We start from the raw sequence: 27071 nt of genomic DNA, 5'->3' as shown, positions 1-27071 counted from the left end.
AAGCTCATGGAGCATAAAACATTGTGGTGAAGAAGGAAACAAACACACACACTCACATATACACGCACAAGAATGGTGTATAGTGTAAAGGAAGTCAATATAGAGTTAAGGTCCAGAACCAGCAGATGAGCAATGAAGGAATCTGAAAGAACCGATGCGGCAAGTAGTACCAGTAAGCATTGTTTCCAGATGATGACATAAAGAAAGCAATTGGTTACACAATCAATGATAGACAAAAATGAGAGTAAGCGAAAATGTAGGCAGTGAACTTTGGAAAAATTTAGAAGTTTAAGAAGACACATGCAAGGGAATTGAGAAGTTTGACATGTGTATGAGAAAGTTAAGGCCTACAAGATGGAGAAGTCATTACAGGATCCAAAAAATGGTGAAGTGTGAAAAGAATCTGAAAAAATCTGACAAACCTGTATCACATACAGAAACAGTTTACACAGCAGTAGGGAACAAAAAAACCTTTTACAATTGCAAAGATAAAAATATGGACTATGTTGATCATTTTAGTGTCCAGAGGCAGTGGTGGCCTAGCAGTTAAGAAAGCGGCCCCGTTATCAGAAGGTTGCCGGTTCGAATCCCGATTGGCCAAGGTGCCACTGAGGTGTCATTGAGCAAAGCACAGTCCCCACACACTGCTCCCCGGGCTGCCCACTGCTCACTAAGTGTGATTGGTTAAATGCAGAGGAGACATTTCACTGTGTGCACCGTGTGCTGTGCTGCTGTGTATCACAATGACAGAAATCACTTGACTTTTTTAAAACAGAGGTGTTTAGCACTTGTTGGCCTTCATTCTGCGGCCCAGCTCACCCCAAACCATCTGGATTGGGTTCAGGTCCGGTGACTGTGGAGGCCAGGTCTCCACTTTTTGTTAAGTACATAACTCCACATGCGTTCATTCGTAGTTTTGATGCCTTCAGTGTAAATGGTCATGAAAATAAAGAAACACATTGAATGAGAAGGTGTGTCCAAACGTTTGGCCTGTACTGTGTGTGTGTGTGTGTGTGTGTGTGTATATTTAACACTAAGGTCATGTAAAGGTAATTAAGGGGGAAAAGAAAACTGGTAGCGAGCCCTATTCCATAGGGGTGCAGATATTCAGAACATCAGAAGAAGCGTAGTGAGGTGTTACAAAACTGCATGTGGCCTAAGAAGAGGCTCTATCACCAGAGGAGGTTAATTGCTGAACAACAGAGCATCAGGATAATCATATATCTCAGGTGAAGGAGATCAAAGTGGTATATCCAGCCAAGGCATGGATACTCAAAGAATGAGCTGACAGAGTCAGAAAAAAAGACTAAACAGAGCAAGATGCATGGAAAATGGTAGAAACAATACATGGAAGAAAGAAGATGTGGCTAAAATTGGTAGAAAGGTAAAGCTGGGCATTCACTGGTCTCACAGGATCAATTCCGATTATCGATTCATCGATTATGGATCACAACGCATCCCATCAATTTTTCTATATTAATTCACATTTTGTTTTCAAATACGTCAGTGATATGAAAATTATGTTCTCGTTCACATGGACATCTAAAACAGGTTTCTGGTATTGAACAGTTTTTCTGCTGATTGGAGCAAATCAAAATGTCCACATGGGCAGCAGATTTTTTTGTAAATTTATGGTAAAACGTCTCAGGAAAAACATGGAAAAATTATTAGCCCCCCATATGAAATTATACAAGACTCTTCTCCACTCTTCTCCATGAACACGTCCATTAATAACAAATGTTTGTTAATTTGGAAACAAATTGTTATAAATAACAATGTCCACTAAGTTTAATTATTTTATCGCTAGTTCGAGTTGAAACAAAAATGAGACATCCACAATGATTAGCCCCATGGCAATTAATAATCAATAGCATACCCTTCCTGAGCCTCAACTGACACCAATCTCAATGAGTAGTTCTTTACTAGTTCGGCAGAAAAAATCGCATTCTTCCATTGCAAATTGTTCTAGATAGTTAAAACTGCAAGGTTTTCAAGCATGGACTTTCACTTTGAGCACCCACCAAGGATTGAGGTCTGGGCTGTGTGGGCCACTCCAGGATCCTGGATTTTGGTTGGACTAATTTTGATGTTTGCCTTGGGTCATTCTCTTGTTGAGACCCAGCATTGATCTAAACCTAGACTATGAGCAGATTCTCCCTCAAAATGTCAACATAATTTTCTTTTTTATGATGCCATGTACAATTTTCCCTGTGCCTAAGGCTGCAAAACAGACCCACGGTATGATGCTCCCAACACCATGTTTATCTGTGGGAACTGTGGGTTTAACTGTGAGAACTCCCATTCTTCGGCAAACATAAGCAACATCCATGTGCCCAAAAAGCTCCAGTTTAGTCTCATCAGAGCAAAGCAACAGACTTTCAAAACTCATCTTAACTTTTCAGATGTTCATGGGCAGACTTCAGTGGGGCTCTGATGTGCCAATCTTTGAGTAAAAGGGTTCTTCTAGGACAATGGTCCTGAAGCCCACCACGATGAAGAGCACTCAAAACTGTGATCCTTGAAACATTCACTCCAGAAGAGGCCAGTTCAGCAGAAATCTTCTTGCAAATATTCAAATTTGAGAATTTCCCTGTTCCTTGGAGTCCCATTTTTAGGATGCCAATTGACTGCAAGTTTTCACTCTCAGTGTTTCAAAAACCGCCGGTTGGTCAGGGCCCTTTGGCATCATTTATTGACTTTCAAGTGCTCTCCCTGCGTCGCTTTCTGAAGCACCGGGATCCGGGATCACGCTCCATCTGTGTGTGCGGACGGTGTTTTGCTCAGTGGCACCTCAGTGGTACCTTGGCAGATTGGGATTCAAACCGTCATCCTTCCCCTGGGACAGTGCACAGAATTCAAAACTCAATTTACCTGGCTGGGAATCTGGCTGGGAATGTAAATTTTGCATCCTGTCATGCATTGCAATTTAAACATCCAATCAGTTTCAGTTTAGCTTACGGTGTTGTCCATGTTGCAACGAAAGTCGTTCGCACAGCTCTGGAAATTCCTCTCTGTGTTTTTATCCTCTACGAGTACGGTTGTCAGAATTGCTGCCAATGTGAGTTGCAACCACTGTCATTAACTGTGCATTGAAATGTCGGTTTGGGTCGGAGCGCAATCCCAGAGCGTCCGGTAGCGATGCGGATGGGATCACATTGAAATCTATTGATTGTCATGGTTTCAAATCTGATTGCTTACTTTCTGTTGGTGTGTTTTGAAAGCAAACATTCACATGGGGCTAATATTTTTGATAATGTTTTATATATCTTTTGTGAAACCTCCCCTTTTTATAGTGAAAAAATCTTAATTTGTTTTTGTGATTTTCCCCCTCTCTTAATCCCTAAAATGTAGCTATACGCACGGTCATCTGTTGCACAAATTGCACAAATGACCAAAGCAGCATGTTTTGCTTTGTTCAGCATTCTTACTGATGCAGTGTTCATATTGCTTGTGTAGAGTGAGCATTCCGGTCACATCTGGGCATAAATTGTGTGCTCATTTTTATCGCATGCGATTTAGCCATACAATTTAAAATGGGTGTTTACCAACCAACTTGAAAAATTGCACAGTGTACACCAAGCTTAAAACAGATGGCAAAAGACCAACGGATGGGAGAAGAGTACTGGGAACTCAACAAACTGCAAAAGTATATACCACTGATTTAATCATATTACATTCTATAAACATCATAAAAGTATGTTATATACAGTACATCATTTTAGATATGGCTTTTTGTATAACACTTTAATTTAATATACTGAACATTTATAGTTTATTGTACTGTATATTGACAAAACACAGCACAGCATACAATTATAAACTACAATGAGAACAGCAAGAATAAAACTAAACCTATATCAGAAAGGCATGTATTTTCATCCACTACTCAATAATTATCCAACCTTGAACAGACAACAATATTTTCACTGTGATGATGGGGAGGAAGTAAGCAAGAAAAGAAAAACACCTTCCCTTTCATCAGCTCAGTCAGGAAGGTGGTGGCGTGTGCAGATTACACAGAGCTCGTGTGGAGAGTCTGCTGCTGGCATTTCAAAAGGCACAGGCTGTAATGAAGCACCCCCCACCCCCAAAACCCCCCACTCAATTTTTTTCAATTAGCCAGAGCCCCAATCAAGAGATAATGTCCCTGTACCCTTTTCCTCCGTGTCACCTGAACATTTAACGCCAAATGGGAGTGCAGAGAGAAGGGGGGGAGTGGGAGCCACTATCATCTTTCCTGGAAATGGGATGTGGCGGCATAATGTAGACGTGCCTTTGGCTGTCCCCACCGCCGTGGGGAAAAAAGGGGGGAATCACAGCAGTTGATCTGGCTAGGAAGAAGACGTGTCCAGGCTGACTGATGACGGTTATGCACACAGATGAGGGTCCAGTTTTCTGTATGTGCTTATACATGTTCTTTTACATACATATGTAATCATCAAACAATAAATACTTCACCCTATTGGTATTCAATGTTACATAAATTAATCTACAGCTTTTCCATTATGTTACATTTCTTTATTGTACAAGTGTGGGTAATTCTCCCTCACATTACATCCAGCTATACAAAGAGAAGCTTAAAAATCTGACACCTGGTCTTAAAGTGATACACCCAGTAATCCAGCATTCACTCTTCGTTATGGACCCACCTATATTTTTTCTGTATGTATTTCATATCTATATTTTCTGGGCCAGCAGTGAATGAGCGACACCAAACTGCCCCATAATGTATCATGTTCAATCATAGGAAACCGATAGGAAACAATAATTTTTCTACCAGCACTCTGAATCGAGATGTACAAGGCAACCTTTCTTGATAAACAGTGACAAACAAATTTCATCAATGCAAACATTGACCTAGTCGCCGTTGAGGCAGCAGATCACAGGCTGCTGCCAGTTGCATTCTGTGTACGCTTCTGGCCTGTCAGGATTAATTGGGCGCTCCGCTTATGACAGTGCAAGGCACACTGGGAAGCCCTGCCATTGTTTAAATAAATAAGCAAATAAATCTGGCTCGGGAAAAGATAATAGTGAGCTCTAAGAAGGAATATTGTCACGAGTGGATGTGAGTGAGGTCTTCCATGTTGAAATCCTCATTCATCCCTCTCTTTTTTAGACTGCTGTCGGCCTGGCTAAACTGCCACCATAGAAAATGACTGTGCAGAAAGTATTTTATTTCTCCCAACTGACTGCCTCAGCTCAAGATTATCTCAGGAAGGAGATGCAGACAAGCACACACACACACATGGACACACACACACACACAGAGTGGTTAATTCTCCTTACACAGCACAAGAGCCCTTTCTTGCTGTCTGCACTACCCCCCAAAGGCTACAGTGACTTTTGTACACATATAAAAAGGCCATTTAGGGAGGTTAGTTAATAAAAAACATAACCCTGAGTGCAGAAGGCAACTGAACGAAGATGCTCTTTTTTTCTGTGCTACTGCGTGGTAGTGTTTATCTGCTTGTTTTAAACACTGCAGGATTATTTCCCTACAGCTACTATTTTTTTTTCTTTGACATTTCAACCCATTCAGTAGTTACAGGCTGGAATATGTGCAACTGCGCCACATGGCCTTCGAACAAAGCAGACATTGAGTGTGCTGCTAAAATGTGCTGCCGTCCATCTTGATTTCATGTCAAATTAAATCAACAGATGAAACTGAGGTATGGTGACTACTGAGCAGAAGATGACAAGTTTCATCTAGTAACGTTTTTGGGATTAGGAAACATTGATAGGCACTTGGATTTAATCAAACCAACACAGACACATAATCTTTTGCAGCAGTGTGTAGTTTGATCTGGTAGAAGAAAAATCTTTCTTAATCTTAATGGACAAGCACACGGTCCACACAGCAAAATGTGTCCTATGCATTTAACCCGTCACCCTTAGTGGGAAGCCATGAAAGGTGCTGGGGAGCAGTGTGTGGGGATGACACACTACTGAGCTGCCACTGAAAAGTGGCAAAGTACCGTCACCATACACTTCTCCCCGGGCGCCTGTCATGGCTGCCCACTGATCACCAAGAGTGATGGTTAAAAGCAGAGGACACATTTCGTTGAGGCACCATGTGCTGTGCTGCAGTGTCCTTCAACCCTTCGATTATGAGTCCACTTCCTTATCTGCTAGGCCACCACTGACAACTTTAACTGTTATGTGATTGAAGGAGAAGACATTGAAATGATGTCATGATATATACAATATTTTAAAAGAATCCAAATAAATTAGACCCCTGGTGATGATGCTAATTCAGATTTATAAAATGCAAGACAGTTTTGAAGGGACCAACACATTCAGAGAATCCTACTAACAGTCCAGTCCTTGATTTACAAATCAGACTACCTTATAGCTTTTTTGACCAGGCTAACTTAAAAAAAATCATATTGGGAAAAAAGGTTTCTTTTCACATCTACTGACTCATGCAATGTAGAACTTTCCAAGTAAGTCATTCCTCAATAAAATGGTTCATTTTGGATTCCATTTTCCCTTCTCATATCATTTCTGAGAGTGCAACTACTCTGCAATATAATATAAAAAGGGTCAGAAGTCACGGTACAGCAATATAGCAGTATACTAGCATCAGAAAGTCTCAAAATAATACCACATATTTCAAATATGGTAGGAAATGACTTCAGGTACTTTCAAGTATGCTTCTGTTTAATGATGAAATTTTTCACTATCATTTGAATTTCTGAAATCTGTGATAATGGGTTGTACAGACCTTATATCAATGTATACCTTCACACCTGGACAAGTGGATTTCAGGGTCCCAAATGATCCCATTTGTCTGACTGACCATTACCTTCCATTCTCAAGCATTTTGTACAATATGTAATTCAGAATTACGCTGTTAAGATTAATTTCACAGTAGCAGGCATATGGATCCACATCCCACATGAAACCAGGAGGCTGCATGCTCGCCTTGTCATCTGATCGAGCGAGTGAATAGCTAACTTTTGTGACGTGTCAGTTATGATTTCCTTGGTTTGGCTGCTAGTTCTCAGAGAAGCCAGCAGAATTGAATGTGTCATATCACCACAAAAGAGCTGAAGTTACAATTTGCCACTGTTAAGAGAGTTGTATATTAGATTATTTGTTCAGTGTTGACCTAACATGTACAGCTCATGTACAAGAACTTTACTTCTCAATTTGAGTACATGTGTTATTCAACATTTTTTACTGTTCACAAATAGTACATTTACATTTACATTTACAGCATTTATCAGACGCCCTTATCCAGAGCGACTTACAATCAGTATTTACAGGGACAGCCCCCCCCTGGAGCAACTCAGGGTTAGGTGTCTTACTCAGGGACACAATGGTAGCAAGTGGGATTCGAACCCGGGTCTTCTGGTTCATAGGCGAGTGTGTTACCCACTAGGCTACTACCAACCTTAGTAGAGCATGGAGCAAGTAAATAGTGCTGATTTTCAACTTTGATCAAACAAATGTTACCAAACTAGGATGCTTAATTTATTATTATACAATTAGTAATGTGGGCATCTGTGTGGACATCTATAGGATGAATAAAGAATGTAAATTCTACGTAAATGTATGTATTTATTATTATGTATTTATGCATTTTTATGTCATTTTTGCATGAGAACTCTTAACTGCAAACTAAATTTACCCATGGGTGAAAATTCATTTATCTGAACATGAACCTCAGGTAATTCAGTAAACAAATAGAAAACAAAAATGTTGCATAAAAAAAAAAACTGACAATCGTCCAAGTGTCTGAGAGTTGAGTCCATTTTTACATAAGACATCTATAAAAGGGAATTTCATCTGTGTTCAATCTGCTTCAAATAAAGGCAAAGCTGATTACCTGGGGCCTGGGGCTTAATACAGTTTTCTGTAGCTGCATTTTGTTTTTATTAAGAACTTCTCAGCCTGCCATATGGCACTGAGCTGTTGCCTTGGCAGAAGGGGAAATGTGAAAAAAAAGTCACGTGTGCAGCAATGGCACATTACCTGTGCTGCCTTGTTCATGTCCTTTGGAATTTACCCATACAACATCTGCTGCCTTTTCAACATGACTCTATCAGTATAAAACACACCAACCCACACACAGACAAATGTCACTTCTACCTTAATGCTTACTTATGATGGATGTTGCTGTGAACAAATCTGACTAACAAAACTGCATGTAATTTTTGCAATAATGCAAGAGGTTTTCTTATTTATATATGGCAAATATTCATAAATATCCATTAAGCATTATAAAATATGGATATCATATGTATTATAAGCAAGGCATTGTATACTTATATAATCAATATACTTATTTAGGCATTTTTTTTATTTCCATGTAACAACCCCAAATGTGTGGGCTTGTGCTAAGATGGGTGTGGAAAAAAAAAGACCAAAAATGTCGATGAACGTTTTAGTGACCAGCTTGGACTTTCAATAAAATTCCAGCCCTGTCACAGTTTCTAGGGATCCACAAAAACAAGGAATCTATGCTCGATAACATCCCACTGGATGTTCTCAAACAGCAGGGATGCTTTTCCACTAGAGCTCTTTATCTATTCAGCTGTGAGTTACAGGGGATTGGACGAATCCCACAACAGCAGAGAAATGTGAATATGGTCACAGTAAATAAAAGCAGAAGTGACAAGCCTGACATGAGCCTGCAGAAAGCACAAAATGGGAAACTGTATGGAACAATCTTTATTCCCCTGCCATTTACTGTTATTTCATAGAACATGATAGCACAGTTGTTCTGGTCTGGCTGAACGGAAATTCTGTTGCACCTCTTCACTCTTCAAATGTCATTCTGTAATATTACATTGTCTGCAAGTGGGCAGCTACTGAATTATGTTGCTTAGGAACAGCTAAATCATTTCATCAAAACAAAAAGAATACAGCTTCAACAGGTGGTCAATTCAAAAACAGGGGACATCATTTTGTTTACAATTTATGACATAATTTTGTCAAAGTGTTTGCATATAACTATTTCTAACAATTATCAAAGGATTTAAGAACCTAGTAAGTTTGTGCATTTTATATGCGTCTTCCATTTTTTTTAATAGTATTTTAATTTCAAAACTGGGTATGCACAAGATATAATGATGCATTGTGGGGAAACATCAGTCAGTACGCCAGACACAGTGAAAAAACTGGCTTGCCACGAAGTTTTAAAGGACAGGAATAGAGTCAGTTATTTACAGGGCCACTGTGGTATTGTTCGTTTTTAGACTACTACAGTATGATTGCACTTAAAACATGCCCTTGACTAAAAACTAATTAAACTATACTAATAATCTTTACCAAAAAATAAAAAGATTGGGCAATCATATTAGTTACATTAACTGTAATGTCACTCTATAACAAAAGGAAGTCAAAAGAACGGAGAAACATTATGGCCCAACTTATTTCATGGGCCATATTGAAAATGATAATAAACAGTATAAAAAGGCTTTAGGATAAAAAAGAACAGAGGGTCAAATGTCTTACTAAATGTCAGTAGCTTCATTTTGATTTGAGAGCAAAGTTAAGCTGAGTTATTCAAAAGTATAATACAACATTAGTTCTCACCAACAAAAGTAAAAAAAAAACAGAGCAAGGTCAATCGAGTGAATAGAAGGCTTTGCTAGATCACCTACTGAATGGTGGTGAAAGCCTGACGCTGTATAACTTGTTGTAATGGATCCATGGGTGGAGGGCGGGGAACCTTTCACAGCAAACAGTGGAGCCATTGGTCACATTCTGTTCAATAACTCATTTATGTTACTGGTGGAACAGAAAAAAAAAAAGAATAATACAACAGTTCACACCTACCGTCCTTTCAGTAGATAGAAACATGCAACCATCAGCGGCGACACAGAATCTTGGAAGCAGCACTGACAATGAACTGAAATAATCAAACAAGAGGCGACACCCTTTCATCAGATTCGACGAGGTACATCAGGCCATGTGAATCGCGATGACAAAACTTGTACTCTGTCCAAACCGCCATGTCCTCCCACAGAATGTTGCTTGGCATTGCCATTCCTACACAAAAGGCAGTCCCGGTCAGTGTTGTTCTTGTCTACAGTTCTCAGTTATTATGCTGGAATAAAATGATTTCAGAGTTGGCCCTGTTTAAGACTCAGCTCTTCAGAGAGCACTTCATCTCCAAAGCACTAAAAATTATTCCTACTTGCACTTAATATGAATGTCCTTTCCACTCCACATCCTTTGAACTAGGTAGAACCTTTATGCTTCCCACTGTCTGATAAATGAATGCAATGTGATGTAACACAGCTAGGGTGCACAGTGGCTACATTAAACTGGTGGAGAATCTGCACACAAAGGTCCCTTCTGGAGGTAGTATGGACCAGCTGGAGTTAAAGAAAGACTTTTATACAGAGGCAGTTGTACAGTACAGAGGCTGCGATTATGAAGCGCTGGTGGCAGTGACTCAGACTCGTCACCCGCACACCAAGAAGAGGCCTGCCATCGAGGATTGGACATGGACAGCTACATCTGGGTCAACTCTCTGTTGGAGGTAAGAAGAGGCATTACAAAGCTTCAAAGCAAAACAACCATGAAGGCACATTGTACAAAACTCATTTGAGAAAATGTATTTAACATATATTAAAACATTGTATAAGTGGATTTGATTATTGTAAAGATAAAAAAATAAATTAAAATCAGACAATATGTGAAATAGACCACATGTGACACTTTTGACATTGCGTGTGTCAATGTGTAGCTGGAAAAATTCTAAAATATCCAATTTTCATGGAAATCTGTGCTATTAACTATTACAGTTAATGGGTATAAAGCAGATGGGTGTCAAACAATATACACTGCTGACCTATAAACATTAGCAGTGATGTCCACATCACCCCAGTCTTACAATCACTGCACTGGTTACCCATCAAATTTAGGATTGACTATAAAATCCTACTTTTAACCTATAAAGCTCTAAATGGTCTCGCCCCACAGTACCTGAGTGAACTTTTGGTTCCTTACGAACCGCCACGCCCCCTTCGATCAATGGGTGCGGGGTCACTACTGGTACCAAAGGTGCAGAAGGTCACAGCTGGGAGCAGATCCTTCTCCTATAGAGCTCCGCAGTTGTGGAACAGCTTGCCTGTCAGTGTCTGGGATTCAGACACAGTCTCAGTGTTTAAATCCAATCTCAAAACCTATCTGTTTTCTCTGGCTTTTTGCTAAAGTCCTAGACCCTCATTTCACTTGATTTTGACGCAGTGTCAATTATAAAGTCCAGTTTATCACAGAGTCCCCCTGTTAGACACAGACAAAGTTAAATTCACCAGTTAGGCTGTCCTAGTTAGGGTACCGGGCCACTGTAGCACCAATATACCACTATAACCACATATTTCAGTATCGGTCGAACAGTGCAACCGTCTGCCGCTGCTTCTGTTTGTTTTTCTCCGAGACACGGAATCAAGCGCCCAGACTACTGGCAGACCCCAGTGAAGAGACCAGCTAATAAATCCTGGTTCCTGACAACAGCTTTACAAGGACAAAACATGAAACAAACCAGAGGGTCACCACAGCCACCACCACCACTACAACTACAGCTTCAGGGATCTTCAAATGGACCAGTAACATTATTATGGACACGTAATCTAGACCATGACACTGAATACATCCTGGACTTCTCCAACCCTACAACCGTAGGACTTCTCATTATATCATATCCAACCCGGCACTGACACCATTTGCAGGCTCACTCTACCCTGGAAGGGGGTCCCTCTCTGTATCACTCCTTCCCAACGTTTCTTCCTCTCTTTTTTTTTTCTCTCTCCTAGAGTTTTTTTTGTGTGGAGTTTTTCCTTGTGTGCAGAAGGGTCAAGTGTGGGGTGTGTCAACTGTAGGGCCTGTCAAAGCCCATTGAGACATACTGTATGTGATTTTGGGCTATATAAGAAATAAATGTTGTTGATGTTGTTGATGTTCTGACATAGTACCACTTGAAAAAATAACCACTGGATTACAGTGACTTAAATGATGAAAGTGGTGATGTAAATGATGCAATCTAACCAGCGAACTCTACACAAAGCATAGGATTGAATTGAGCTAAATTTGAATTAGAAATCATGTCTTTTTTTGCATGTTTTACACCGTGACTTATTATTATTAGCCTAAAACATTAATAGTGACACATTCCAGGTATCATCTCCACAGCCTGACTCTAATCTAACTGGACTGGACCTGCTCACTACACACTACATGCATTTATTTTAAATAAGACATGTATGCATGCAGGAGATTGTGGGATGTAGGAGAAGTGTAAGACAGTCTGTGAGTACACTCTACAGAACCCGCTACTTCAAGAAAGTGCTCACATGGGGGGATAATAATGGCGTGAAGAGTTATTCCACCTGACAGCCAAGAGAGCGAGAGTAAGTGAGAGGGAGGGATGCTCCAAGCCTATGACAGAACTGGCCAATGTGTCGAAGTCAATTCTCTCCTATGAGCAAGGGGCAAGAGGCTCTCCGCCGCTGGAAATGTGTCTGACCCGTCGCACAACATGGTTCCTCTCCATTTCACAGACCTGCACCAACACACCCGGCGAGCTCCCCTCAATGTGCAACTCTCGCCGCTCACACTGGCCTGCATTACTGAAAGCCCATGCTGAGAAGGAGGAGAGAGCAAGGACAGAGCAATCCAACAGGTGAGAATACACTCACTCGGCTGCGTCATACAGATATCCAGTGGTTTAAAGACACACACACACACACACACACACATTTGTATAAATATATTAAATATGCAGGTTGCCTCTCAAAACTGAAAGTTGAACCAAGGACAGACAGCTTGGTCCACTGTGGGCCAGTGTGTTCACCGATTCAGGGGTGCAATTAGAAATTAGATAATATTTTGATGAGATAAAATTTTGGTCTTCTTAAAAAAATATACTAATATCTAACTAATCAATAAACCTTAAGATCTAACGTTACAATTTGTTAAAAAAAAAAACCTAACCTATTCCTTTTATCAGACTCATTACTGAAGAAAACTCCTGCAAACACAAATAATGGGATCTATATGGTACCCATATTCACAACAGAACAAAGCTAAATCACCGTTAAAGCTCAAAACAGCACACACACTACGATTCTCAGCGTACAGTCAAGAGGAATGTAGAGGCCAGTGCTCTGAGTGAAGGATGTTGAATGTGAGCTGATGGTAATTGCAGTCTTTGCCTCAGACGCATGGCGCCGGCCCCCGGCCTCTGCTGTGTGGTGCCAAGCTTGATTTATCGGGCATGCTGCCCACTCTGTGCCCAACACATGGGGCCACAGAGCACTGAAGTGACAGCCATCATTTATTTACACGCATAAAACATTTACAAACCACACACACACACAATATATATAGTGTATTGCAACACTAATGCATCACCTTCTGTTTTGAACGGTGGCATCCATCACGAGGATGTATCAAAGATGGCAGATATGGGGGGGCAAATGAGGACTCCAGTGACTGGCACCCGCCTCTCTGACAGCTGAATGGCATTTCACTTTCTTCCTCCCACTGAACTCTGATGTCAGTGTTACAAACACAGCATGTCTGCAGCGTCTGTTCCATTCTTTTTTCTTTTTTTTCTTCTCATCCAATCCGTCCTAAATGAGATGATTGTTTTCAAACACATTAATTATCTTTCAGGACAAATCCTAACCCCAACCTTCCAAAAGGGAAATTAATGCGTTAGCCACATTGGAGGAAATTACTTTCTCTGCTGGATTGCAGAGCTGGAGTCTTCAGGCATACAAATTCCAATACAAGCCAGACGTGGTTAATATCATTAAAACAGATTTTCTCAACTCAGTTCATTTTCTCATTGCCTGCGCACGGACGCCTAATAACTTTTGGTTTTCACTACTTTCTTCCCCACTTTTTGCCCATTACAAAAAAACTTTCTTCTCCACTTTGTTTATTAAATGTAGGTCATATATGAGGCAGCTGGGTGGCCCGGCGGGAAAGGAAGCAGACCCGTAATCAAAAGGTTGCGGCGCCAATGTGCCACTTAGCAAGGTACCGTCCCGACACACTGCTCCCTCAGAGACCACATTTCACTGTGTGCACTGGGTCCTGTTCTGTGACATGTCAATTAATCACTTTTAATCACTTTCACTGAAGACAACAGCCTTAGCCTTCTGAATATTTAGCACAACTTATAACCATTTCAAGTCTCCCTAAGGTTTACGGGTGCAGGGTCTCTATCCAGTCTGTGCTCCAGTAATCCAGTAAAAAATCTCTATAAAATCTTCACTCACAAACATCACAAAATCTATGAATATTATGAATGAAGGTTTCTCACTTCATGTGCCTCTGGTCAAGCTTGGACTAGGACAAAAAAAAAAATGAATAACGGTCAGGTACCCCTGGCCCACCATGTGGCACCTATTCACTGGTTTGTTTCGTCTTATTACCACAATGTGTTTTCCATTCCTTTCTAATTACTGTTTCCTTTATATATGACTCACCTTCTCATTTACATTTATAGCATTTATCAGACGCCCTTATCCAGAGCAACTTACAATCAGTAGTTACAGGGACAGTCCCCCCCTGGAGCAACTCAGAGTTAAGTGTCTTGCTCAGGGACACAATGGTAGTAAGTGGAATTTGAACCTGGGTCTTCTGGTTCATAGGCGAGTGTGTTAATACCACCCTGTTAATACAGTGTAGACCACAGTAAGAGTGGTCTTTGTTTAGATTCTGGTCCCTGTGCTGTATTGCTTTTTATTTTTAATTTTAAAGTTTACTATGCACCTGTACTTATGCCTGTGCCTCATGCTTTCTCTCTAGTGTGACAGTAGAACATTTCTGCACCCATACTCTGCCCATGCATGTCATGACATGCAGGAATTAAATAGAGAGAGGTGATCTGTTATGATAACATTTTACATTTAAAAAATTTATAAATATTCCAGTCATTTTCATTTTTACTGTGGTGTTTATGTACATTTTGGTACCCTCCCAAATCATATCAGGCATCATTTTAATTGCAGTTCTCACAGAAATCTCTAGATGTCCCAATTGCAGATAATGTGTTCAGATTAAAGTGTAAGTGAAAGTGAAGTGATTGTCATACTTCACTTTCACTTTCATTGGCATAGACTTGCTTTCATTTTTTGCATTAGCTTTTTTTTTTTTATAGATCCATGGCATCCACGTTACACATCATAGACATCCTTTTAGGAAAATCATTGTCTAAAAAGAGGACGATCAGTATCCATGAAAAGTGCCAGCTGTTAGCGAAGATGGTAGAAGAAGCGAAACAAAGAAGCGGAAATCACAAACAGCAGCTCATTCACATAAAGTGTGCAACTTCAAGGGACAGACGGCAAATTAAAATTTAATGATAAAAAAAAAAGAGGTGCGGGTGCCTGCAATACAAGTGTAATTCTGCAGAAAATCAATTATCCACAGGAGGGGCAACAGGAAGAAAGACAGAAATACCCTTCTCCCCACGGGCTGGCCTTCATGTCGATCGGACACACGGTCCCCTGGCTGAGTCTAGCGGGCCACTGGCCCTGCGGATGTGGCCGTTCATTGTTGAGAGACAAAGCTTTACAGGCGGTGATTAGCGCAAGGACAGCTTTGTAAAGGCAGAGATGGCTTCGCTCTGCCCCCGACCAATCCTCCTCGAGGGAGATGAGTCAAATTAACCTTCCACCTGCCTCAGTGCAGCTGGATAAAATTCAATTTTGCACTCCTTTCTGAATAGCAAGAGAAGGATGAACTCGTTTTTTCTGACTCTTATTAGTTGCTCTGAGAATGAATTGTCGGACAAATCTGATCTCCCCTGAACTATGTTTTTTAAATGTATTTTTGATGAGGAATCACAAGTAAATATATGATGACTTGTCACAGGCCTTTCACTTAACTCATGGAAAGAAAAAAAATAAGAATCAGTGCGTGGGACTGAAGCCCACGCACATGAGCTGCCTGATTATTTTCCACCAGATTAAAACACCAAGTCACCCACAAGGTCACGGTGCAAATGCACTGTGCTTTGAATTAATTGCAGTGATAACTGCAGCATGCAAGCTCACCAACGGGATGAGGGCTCATCCATTGCCAGGAGAATATTGCCATGATTAATTATGGCCTTCAAACGTGTTTTGTTTGTCCACATCAGTTGTGGAGATCTGCGCTCAGCACCTTCGGCTAAAGACTGATTAGATCAAGGTTTGCTCTATGCTTCTATGACTACAGCTGTCACTAGGGTCTGCTTTAACAAAACCTACTGTGCAGTCATGATGCTCATTCTATAGTGAATACTTGGAGGCTCTTTATGTAGTACTTAACACATGTATTTTCTAATTCTTCTTAAAAATAAAAAATAAAAAAATATATATATATCTCAGAAGAATTTAGTTTACTTGACAATCTACTTGACGTACATCTACAAATGTATGTTATGTTTAACAATCTTTTGAAGCGATAATAAGATTCAGCGGTTTAAATTAAGGAGTGTGCAACAATTTTCAAATTCAACGTAAAACTATCAATGTAAATTCTTATCATTTATCGTTTAATAATCATTAATACTAATGATAGCACGGATTAGACCAGTGCCTAAAGCTTCCTCACTTTGCTCAGGTAGTAAGATCATCATGACCTTGGGATCTTCTGCACCTGGAATTCAATACCCTGTAGTCTCCCTGCTTCTCCACCGAAAATCAACGTTGAAAGTGAAAAAAAAAACATTTTTCACCGTCAAATAAAAATGAAGGTACCAAATAAGCTTAAAATTAGGGCTGCAAATATGGGTATCAAGGCCTGGCAACTCTCTCATCTTCAGCAAGGGCCAGGGAAACGCAGGCGGGGATGCATGAGATAAATTACTTTTTGCTAGTGATAAACATCAGAGCTGGGAAATGGCAATGTGTGAGGGAAAAAAAAGAGATGTTAAACTTTTCGCCATGCATAATTCACGATGACACGGCAAGCTCGCAAATCATAAGATGCTGCCACAAAAACCATCGTCCCTCCCCCTACCCTAAATTATTCAGATTTAAACCCTTCCCAAGGTGCCATTTGGCTTACACAAGATGGTAATAAGTAACGCGCCACACATTGGAATGACCCTGTTGTTCTGCTTGGTCTGAAGTGCACCAGAGATCCAGGGTGCTTTTTATTCCGCCAGCTCTTCCCTGCCTTCTGCACCGAGCTGGTTTCCCGGCTGCACTCTTTTAGACTCGACTGGGCTCCTCAAGGGAGGACGAGACCGAACTCATCACCGATGAAGCAGTGACCTTCTCTCGATTTGGTTCAACAGCATGTGCGATTCTCGGAATAAATCCAGGTCAATAACTATAATTAGCCTGCGGGTGGTAGGTGACTTCAGAGTAAACCCTGGGGCAGACTGAGACGGTGTGTGTTTTACTTTAGAGTGGTTTTTGCTCTCTGTGTGTGTGTGTGTGTGTGTGTGTGTGTGTGTGAGTAGGTTCATGTAGACAGAGCGAGAGAGATGTGCAGTGCTGCACTTCCTGCTAGTCAAACACAGACACCCATAGAGACAGCCCTTCTGATGACCTAGCTGTTTTATTTGCAACGGTTGTCCAGGCAACAACAAAGGCAGTAACCAATGACAAGTCCAAGAGAGCACAGCACAACCACAAGGGGCAAATGGAGATAAAATTGGCCTTGGGAGCCCCCTTTCTGACCATCCACCTCTAACTCTGATAACAAGGAAGTAAAATAGTGGTTGAGAAGCGGTTGGAGTTTTAGCAATAAGAGGAAATCTGGATAGCCACGCTTGACCAGCGGTGTGGAAAATGTTGGATGAAAGGCTTTGATTGCAGCTAAAGGTTGCCCACAAACTGAATGCTTTCTGTATTAGCAGCAATAATGGTTCAGTCAAGGCTCTCCATCTCAGGCAATTTTCCCTAGCTTGGAACAAATAGCCAAAAAATTGTAAATTAGGTAGATGTCAACTTCCAATAAAGGTGAGGGGTGACTTTAATAGCAGCTCGACCATGACTTTGTACTGTATTTCCAAGAACTGAACATGAAAAGGACTAAATTATGCTTCCAGATAAGTATCAACTTGCATAAACACCCAAATAAAAGGTCCAACACACCATAAAAACTTTCGAAAGACCTGTCTTTGACAATGATGGGTACAAGTCAGTTGTTATATGGTGGGCCACAGAATGCATTTCAGTGACTTTATTCCATAGTAAAAGAAACACAAAATGTCTATGGTGTGCAAAAAACATTTCACATTACCATAGCAATCAGGTAACGATAACTACATTTCATGAGTGGATTCTAATTTTAGTTCTAGTCTTCTGTTGTCTTGAGATTCTCTTCGATCAGTTTTGATCCACTTTGCACTCTTTCATGAGCATTTAATCTGTCACTATGCACAATTGTAAAACGTTTTTTTTTTTTCATATGTAAATGTAACCCGTGTATGAAGATTGGCACAGGCAGTTGCTTACGCTTGTGCTGCATGAGAAACTTGCTGCTGCCTGGGTATTTGTCTCTAACACATCTGTCACACTAGACACAAGGTGAGTGCAATGAAAAAAAAAGAAAAAAAAAAAAAGCACCCACCTCTCTTGTCCAAGCTGTGTTTGTGGTTGTCCTCGGACCTGGCCAGGCTGTCGGGAGTGTGTGTGCCCGGCCCACCATATCCCTCCTCTGCCGTGCAGTCGCTCAGATGTCCGTGCAGCTGGTTGTGGGCCGGCTGGCCCGTCTGCTCGTCCTCCTCGCAGTCGTAGTCGTCCAGGATGGGCGTCTCGCGGATGGGCATGCCGATGACGGAGCCGTGCTGGTGGATCTGGCGGGAGCCCCGAAAGGAGTCCCGGCCCTGGGGGCCCAGCAGCACGGAGGGGATGTAGTGGATCTCGTGCGTGGCCTCGGTGCTGGCGCTCTTCTGGGGCACGCGGCGGCGCTTGCACCAGCGGTGGCGAGTGTACAGGACCAGCGTGAAGAGCAGGATGAGCAGCAGCAGTGCGATCAGGCCTCCCTGTACAGACATAGGCACAGAAACACAAACATTCTAAACCCCTTTCACCCTCAAGGCTCAGCACACAAATTCACCAGAAGACATCCATTCCTCCATGGTTTGTTCTATTATACGGAAGCACAGCCACATCAAGGAGACAGTCACTTATGGGAGTAAAACTAGTTCCGAAAGGGGGTTCGTGGAAAACAAAGAGAGTGTCAACTCAGGTCACGCAGAACATTAAGTGTAGCGCTTACACAGCCAAGCTCCAACAGCCCTGTCTATAATTATACGGTGATGTTTCCCACAGCAGAAGCACTGTACAAGGCACAATATACAGCGGCAAACAATATAAAACTAACACTGGCTGGTAACAGAGGCAGGAGAAAATGGGCAATATTCCACTCCCCGGAAAGTCATCCACTGATAAATATAGGACCCACGCACCACGCTCCGTTTTCAAATTATAACTTATGCACTGCCTGCTGTCCATAAATCATAGAGGCAAGACGAGTGGTTTAGATGGAAGTGATGCAGCACGAACAAATGTGCTCATTAATCTCAAATAGATCTGCATCCATCACAAATGAACTACCCCCTTTCTCCCCAATACTCAACTTCTGAGGACTCTGGGCCGAATTTTGACAGCACTAAGGCTTGTCAGATGATGCTAACTAAAGTTTCAGCACACAGACATGTTCATAATCTCTTTTTTAAATAGGAAAAAACATAAAAGCACATATGCATCTTTATGTAGCACACAAAACAATAGAAAAATAATGTAAAATGATTCATAGCAAATCAGAGGCATTTTACAGCTATGACAGCATTTCACACCTTTGTCATTCTCCCACTGATGATGGGGATTATTTTCCAACAGTCCAAGTGTTCCAGCACCGAGCACTTGCTGTTGCTGCTTTTCATCCACTCGTTAATGGCAATCTCATGAAGCTGATTATTATAATCCAAATGGTGTGCAAAGCCATATTGTTCATTTTTCCTATATTAGGTGCTTCAAAATCCATCGTAGTCTCCATAGGCAGAGTAGATGTGTAAAAAGGTTTGACTGGTAATGAATGCTGTAGATACTGAAGACCTCATCCACCCATTCCCAGTGTGGAAAATATGCATGATCAGTCTTCCCAACACAGAATCCCCCTGTTGAGGAGCACACTTTCATAACGCAGGCCTTTTTTTTGTCAATCAATTTACATCTGCTGCTAACTCATCCTACCTAAAGGGGGGTCCAGCTCTAAATCTCCCAAGACTTCATCCATTTTATTTTATGTTATCAGATATGTTATTTTATGTGATCAGATAACACTGTCTACTGTATTTTTATGTGACACATGTGATTTTGGCTATACAAGCAACGCATGTTGTTGTTGCTGTTAATATAATAGGTTGCTCTTCTGTATACCTTCTGTATATATGAATGCTGAATGTGCAATATTATGCATTTTTAATGCATGCATTGAAATTAATAGAAACTGTCTGCAGGCCATGCAAAGGTTTGGGTATTTCAGATACAGATGTAAAATAAAGCCTACAAACAGCACAACTAAAATCTATATCTTGTTAAGTGTAGCATGTGTAAGGTGTTCTGTCCAATTTCCATTTAACAGATTCTAGAAAGAAATTTTGAACATCCATCAAAAAGACAATGTATGGGATAGTCAGCAATTTATGGTGATTTTTTTGGTGAGTGTTAGCTGTAGTGTTCTTTTGGAGCAGCTAAATAATACAATAGAATATTTAAACCAACTTCAAATAATATCCTGCACCCCATTAGATAATGTTGAAATTAAAATAACTCAAAAAATGTTCTACCAATGTTCTACAGTTCCTGACATTTCTTTTTTACAAGAAATGGGTCATTTTATTCCCAACAGCTTTTGTAATAATGTTTCAGTGCAAAACGAAACTGTCAAAAACTATTCTAATATTCAAAGCTTGGTTAAACCCACTGAGTCAATTTTTGCAAAGACAAGTGTTGTTGCCTTGTCATATGAGCTTCACTTGTGACTAATAATGGATCAATTAGTTCTCAGGTGAGTATAAAAAGAACCCCGGTACACTAGACATTCACATTAACTGCAACAGGACCTTTGCAAACATGCCTAAGATTCACCCTGAGACTAAAGTGTTGATTATCAAGATGCTTCCATGTGACTCAGTGTCAAGTACAGAGTATTTAAAAAAGATTTGAAGAGACTGGAGACATTTTTGACAAGCCCAGGTCAGGCAGACCCTGCAAGACAACTGCTTGAGAGCAGTTGAAGATCCAAGGTCAGCCCATTTTCCATTGGAGCAGAGCTCCACGAGACATGGTCACCAGAAATCCCTGTGTTAACCAGAACAGTTCGTCGGATTCTGTCTTGAAATGGCCTCCATGGTCGAATCAGTGCCCAGAAGCCACCGCTAAACAAAAGACAATAGAAAAAACGTGTGGCATTTGTCAAGGCCCACAGCCTGCTAAAAGGATGGACGCTGTGAAAATGGCAGAAGGTGGATTTTTCAGATTAATCTTCTGTTGAATATTGCAGGAGACCTACTGGAGCCCGCATGGATCTGAAATTCACCCAAAAAGCAGTGAAGTTTGGTGGCGGAAAGCTCGTTGGTAACTTGAAAGCACTGGATAAGGCCGTCTGCCAAATGCCTTAAATGTAAAAGTAAATGTAAATATCATGGTCTGGGGTTACATCCAGTATGGGGGTGTGCGAGAGATCTGCAGGGTGGAAGGCAACTTCCATCTCCACATCAAATTTCCTCAAGGCGAAGAAGATAAAGATGCTCCCGGATTGGCCAGCCCAGTCACCCGACATGAACATCATTGAGCATGTGTGGGGTAGGATGAAAGAGGAAGCATGGAAGACGAAACCAAAGAATATTGATGAACTCTGGGAGGCATGCAAGACTGCTTTCTTTTCTATTCCTGATGACTTCATCAATAAATCCTTGCCAAACCACATGAATGCAGTCCTTCAAGCTCATGGAAGTCATACAAGATATTAAATTTGTATCTCACAGCGCCACTGCTTAATTTGCTGACATATCTTTGTATTTGCAGTAAATTTGTTCAATTTCTGTATAGGCAACAAAACCTTTTGTCAAAATTTGACCTTTCTACTCTTGATTAAATTATAATTTTTTGTGAAACTAATTTATTTCAATGCATTAAACATCATTTGGTAGGGTTTTAGCTTTCCATATGAGCTATTTCTAACACCAATTGATTAAATAAAAGTCAGGTTAATAGCAGGTGTTTCTACAAAATAGGTAAGCGACAAGACTTCTGTCAGGGGTTGTAGGCTTGTCTTAAGAAGGTAATTAATAAATAAGCATATTAAACAATGTCTAGGGCCACAGACATCTAAACCATCTGGCAGGCCAATGACAGCATTTTAAAATACTGTAATCTCTCTACCAAATGCCTGGCTCCATAAAATGTGCTATTTGCTATGAGTGTGGCTGACAAAAGAGTGAATCATTTGAATAGATTAAAGTGCCGAGGAGACAAGACTGAGGCAAACACATCTAGAGGATTTTTTTTTACCACATTAACTTCTAATTAGCAAGCATGTACACAAAAAAAGAGAATGTTTTGATATTCGTATCCTACTTACTGTCATCAGTCTGTTTCACAAGGCTTCACTTTAGCTTTTTTGTTAGCTCATCTGCAGTATGCATATCTGCTTTAATAGTAAAAAAATAACAACATAATAAGATGCGCCTTAGGATAAACTAAGGGCTAAGAACAACAGAACGCCACAGAACCTGGCCCACACCTGTTCCGTTCTGTTCCTGCCATCTGGGAGCGAGACGAGCCACTCCCCGCTTGGCAGCGACTCAGAGAATTTAATAGCCACTGTGCACTAATCTTTGAAAACTTGCAGAATCCAAATTCCATTCAGTCCACCCAGCCGCATGCCATGTGCATGAGAATTCCACTTATACGAGCTACCTTCTGCTACCAACTCATTCACACACACATACAAACACACACATTCTACACCTACACCATACACAGTACCTATCTATTTATCAAGACTGAAATGGCAAAATCTGCATGCGCATATATATATATATATATATATATATATATATATATATATATATATATATATATATATGTGTGTGTGTGTGTGTGTGTGTGTGTGTGTGTGTGTGTGTGTGTGTGTGTGTGTGTGTGTGCGCAGAACACAATGGACTGGGACCATTAGTATGTTGTTTTATGTACAGTAAAAATTAGCAGGTTAACAGGCAGGTTTTTTTATTCGTAATAAGATTTTTAAATTTAATGAGTCCTAGTAACATATTTCCAATGGTGGGTCATAATTTCTCAATTAGAGGTGAACATTAGAATGCAGTGGATATTTTGAGTTAGCCAGAATACTGGTGCACCCCTTATTCTCATGCACCCCTTATTCTAATAGCAAAAATGGGAATCATGCAAAATTGAGAACAGTTTATGTCAATATGTCTCAATCAATTTTGCTAATAAATAAATACATTCATAATCCATACTTTAATGCCACACAAGCATCCAAACATCCATTGTGTTGGGTACAATTTTTCAGGTCTAGGGACCTCAACGTCTTCAGATTTCTTGCAACAACCTGCCAGCAGAGCACTGTTGCCCCCTCCCTGTGCCAGATCGGATTTACTAAAGACAGGTGAGGACCAGGGGAGCCCACTTCCTTTCTCTTCTGTCTCTCTCAGTGTGGTGTTAAAGTGCCATGTGTCAATGCAGCTGCCATGGTCTCGTACACTCCCAATGCCAATTGCAAGAGCCAGCACCCAGCCCAGGCTCTCGTTTAGATTCATTCTCTCAATCCGCGACATGACGTTTTCCTCCATTTACAGAGGAAACAACAGAACTGCACCCGAGCGTTAAGAGTCTGTTGAGATTAAAGCAGTTGAGAAATCTTCAGAGCAGGAAACAAATACAGCAAAAATGTTCTAATTCATGTTCAAGAGAATTGACTTCTAAAACTACATATTTGCATAGAAAGGGCCATCTCTTATCAGAGTGACTCCTTGGAAGTCACAGAACTAGTAACTCTAATAACTGTACGAGATGCATATTCAGTTCAAATGCCATAACATTCTTTATATCCATATTAATGTACAATATTGTATTCGATTGCCGATATCTGATCCCATTTAAAAATAATAATAATAAAAATCATAGGGCCCAATCACCACCTGAGACATGTTATAATTGCACACCCACTCAAACAAATTAAGTGAATCTCCAGCACCTCCGGATACACCTTGAAGCCAAGATCGCCTCTGGGTTCCCTTGACGTGTAGAGAGCCATATGTCACCCCTGATTGTCTTCCACCTCGCCTGCCCAGAGAGAGGTCCCAATCTCCCTCCAGTTCAGGCGGTGGCATGAGGTAAATTTGCTTTTTTTCCTTCTCTTTCCTCACCCCTGCCTCGTCTGAATTACGCCGGGCATTATGGCCGAATTACTGCCCATCCAAAGCCTTCAACCTCTGCACCCTCCTCGTCGCTCCTTTCTCTTTTTCCCCATTACTGGGCAGAGGCCGCTCACATTCTGCGGCCCTGCTCCAGCAGAGAAATTCTTAACATGGATACGCATGATGAGAATGGCGTAGAAGAAATGAACAGGTAACACCTTACCACTGCTAGGTTTTCCGGAGTCTAATAAAACAAGGTCAGGAACCATTCAGGAAGCCAATTCCTAGCTCCTTGTCAATAACTAGATAAGAATTAAAGTTGGTCAGAAGAATTTTTGCAGCACCCGTCCTAATGTTTCCTGCATGTTCTTTACTGCCAAGTGGTAAACATGAAGGAAGAAAACCAGTCTTGTTCTCTGCTGCACATGACAGTCACACTTATTATCCACCGGGGTCAACTCCAACTAGGATCTCCAGTGCATGGCAACTTCCACCTGGTGTCTATCATGCCAGATGACACCCGAGTAGGGCGGAGACCAACTGAGGCTTGACACACACTTGCATTTAATTGTTACCTTTCTGACTGCTGCACAGGCGGCTTTTTACACCAGTGAAGCAATGTTCAGCAGTTCAATAACCCAACACGTCACAACTCCATTAGCTGTTCCTGTAGTCCCTACCCTGTTGTTTTAAAAGATGAGCCTATGGAAGGTCACCCAACATTTTTTTTCTCTGGGTTATGCATAATGCCCAGCTTGCAGGTGTGCCAATGACTCTACCCTCCCTCAGAGTCCTTACAACATCCAACTTTGGGTGGAAGCTTGTTGTATTTCAAAGGACCCAACTCAGAGCCACTAGATGGTTTCTCTTTGTTTACAGTACAGAAATAGTCTGTTCAAATTAATCTTTTTCTGTAATCTGCAAACATCATTCACTATCTGGGTGGCCCAGAGAGTGAATATGGTGATACTCGATATTCGCTCCAAACCTATATTAAAGAGACTACTTATAATAAAACTAAAATGAAAGTGCTAGTGGTACCTTGCAAATGCTGTATGTAAATTAAGTTGGGAAATCATCTTAAAAGGGGTGGTGAGGAAGACTGAAGCAACATCCATCATTTGATTTTTTAAATAAAGTGTGAGTCATGCTCACCATCCATGAGAGAGTTGCAGACTGGAAACAAATAATTACCTGACTCCCATCAGTCCAATAGCTTCATCTGAAGATAATCATAACTCACATACGACTAAAAAGCAATTGAATCCAGATTTGTCATGCCAGAGAAGGCTCTCAGTAAGAAACACTGCACATTTAATATTCATGAACGGCAAAAGCAAAGAAGGGGGGATGATGTGTAACATAATGGTTAACATTTGGAAATGTGTTTTCTCTATACTATAATAAAGCAGAATATTTCTTTTTTTTTGGTCCAAGCCTTTAATGATGTCCCATGATGCTCCTGGTTTGCATGGTAACCAAATATAATTGCCTGATAATCATGCTTCGCTGCATGCTCATTACAGTGGCAAATTAGTACTGGTGGGTAAAAGGTACGGTTTGTTCCTCTTCCCTTATGTCATATAAAAAAATAAATAACTAAAATTATTTTCAAGCACTCTGGCTTTTTCAAAACCTCCTCAATTACACACCTAAAGCAATACCTATGGCCTTAAAACAAGGGTCCAATCCGTGACTTCTTTATTTCTTTTTTGGTTATTTCTCCATGCTGCAGAGTACTGAGGAGTGCAGGCCCCAAGGTCTTATTCCGATTCGAGCGCTACGGAGAGACAATCTTCATATTTTCACGGTCTGTTGATTCAACATGTCTCAGTAACATACTGGGGAATGGTGTTACAGCAGCATTACTCGACAATTTCAAGCAAGCTGTGTTTGTGTATTGTAGAAAACTTGTTTATGACAAATTTACTATGAATGCATTATCAGACATAAACAGAATAATTATTCATTCTGTTTATGTCATTTGCACAATTCTCCTGAACCATGGTGCTCAGCCCTCCCTGCTTTTCTAACCCTTTTTATTTTTGCACATGAGAGGGCTCTCTTGTTGTTTTGTGTGGCCCCTGTTCTCTGTTTTGAGCTCCAACATTGTGCAAACAAGAACATCGGAAATACAGAAAATCAAGATGGCACAGGCTTGGTAAACAAGGAAAAAGTCACCAAAATGTGGTGATTGGGATAGCACGGCCTGACACAGATTTTTTTTCTTATATGACCTGACATGACAACACCATCCCTAGTGACACATATAAAAGAGGGACAAAGTACTAAACTTGCACTTTCCTGGCAGGTGTGCAGTCAGTTGTAATACCAAGCTGGGACCTCAAGCTTTGCTGTGTTCTTTGTTATTTTCAGCTGAAGAGCAGGAATTCTTTTCTATGTGCACCTGTTGTTACAAGCCTTCCTGAGACACCCTGCCAAAGACACCTGTCAAAGAAAGAGGCTAAAGTGAAATCTCTTTTCCTTCTTCACACAAGCCATCAGAAAATTCCACTTTACCAACCTTCCATTGATTTTCTTTACTCAATTTGTTCTTGTTTACGTTTTATAACCAGTCCAAACCAGAAATATTTTAAATGTATTTTCTATTTATCATTCGGATCAGGAAAGTTCTGGATGTGTCTTTAACTGAGGTTAATAAAACAAGCCTGAAATAATCTTTTGAACATGCAGTGAAATGAAGAGAACTCCC

The 27071-nt window shown here is 40.8% G+C and overlaps 1 protein-coding gene across 4 annotated transcripts in view; it reads right to left on the bottom strand.

Moving 5' to 3' along the window:
• Positions 1–27071, bottom strand: part of astn2 (astrotactin 2) — a 260288-nt gene that overhangs the window by 164344 nt on the left and 68873 nt on the right. For all 4 annotated transcript variants that reach the window (XM_028971803.1, XM_028971806.1, XM_028971805.1 and 1 more), the window contains exon 3: positions 18538–18952. In XM_028971803.1, the coding sequence (XP_028827636.1) occupies positions 18538–18952 (415 nt within the window). The remainder of the gene's footprint in view (positions 1–18537; positions 18953–27071) is intronic.

This window comes from Denticeps clupeoides, chromosome 3 (genome assembly GCF_900700375.1).
Source record: "Denticeps clupeoides chromosome 3, fDenClu1.1, whole genome shotgun sequence".
NCBI lineage: Eukaryota > Metazoa > Chordata > Actinopteri > Clupeiformes > Denticipitidae > Denticeps > Denticeps clupeoides.
This window is presented reverse-complemented; position numbering and strand designations above follow the sequence as displayed.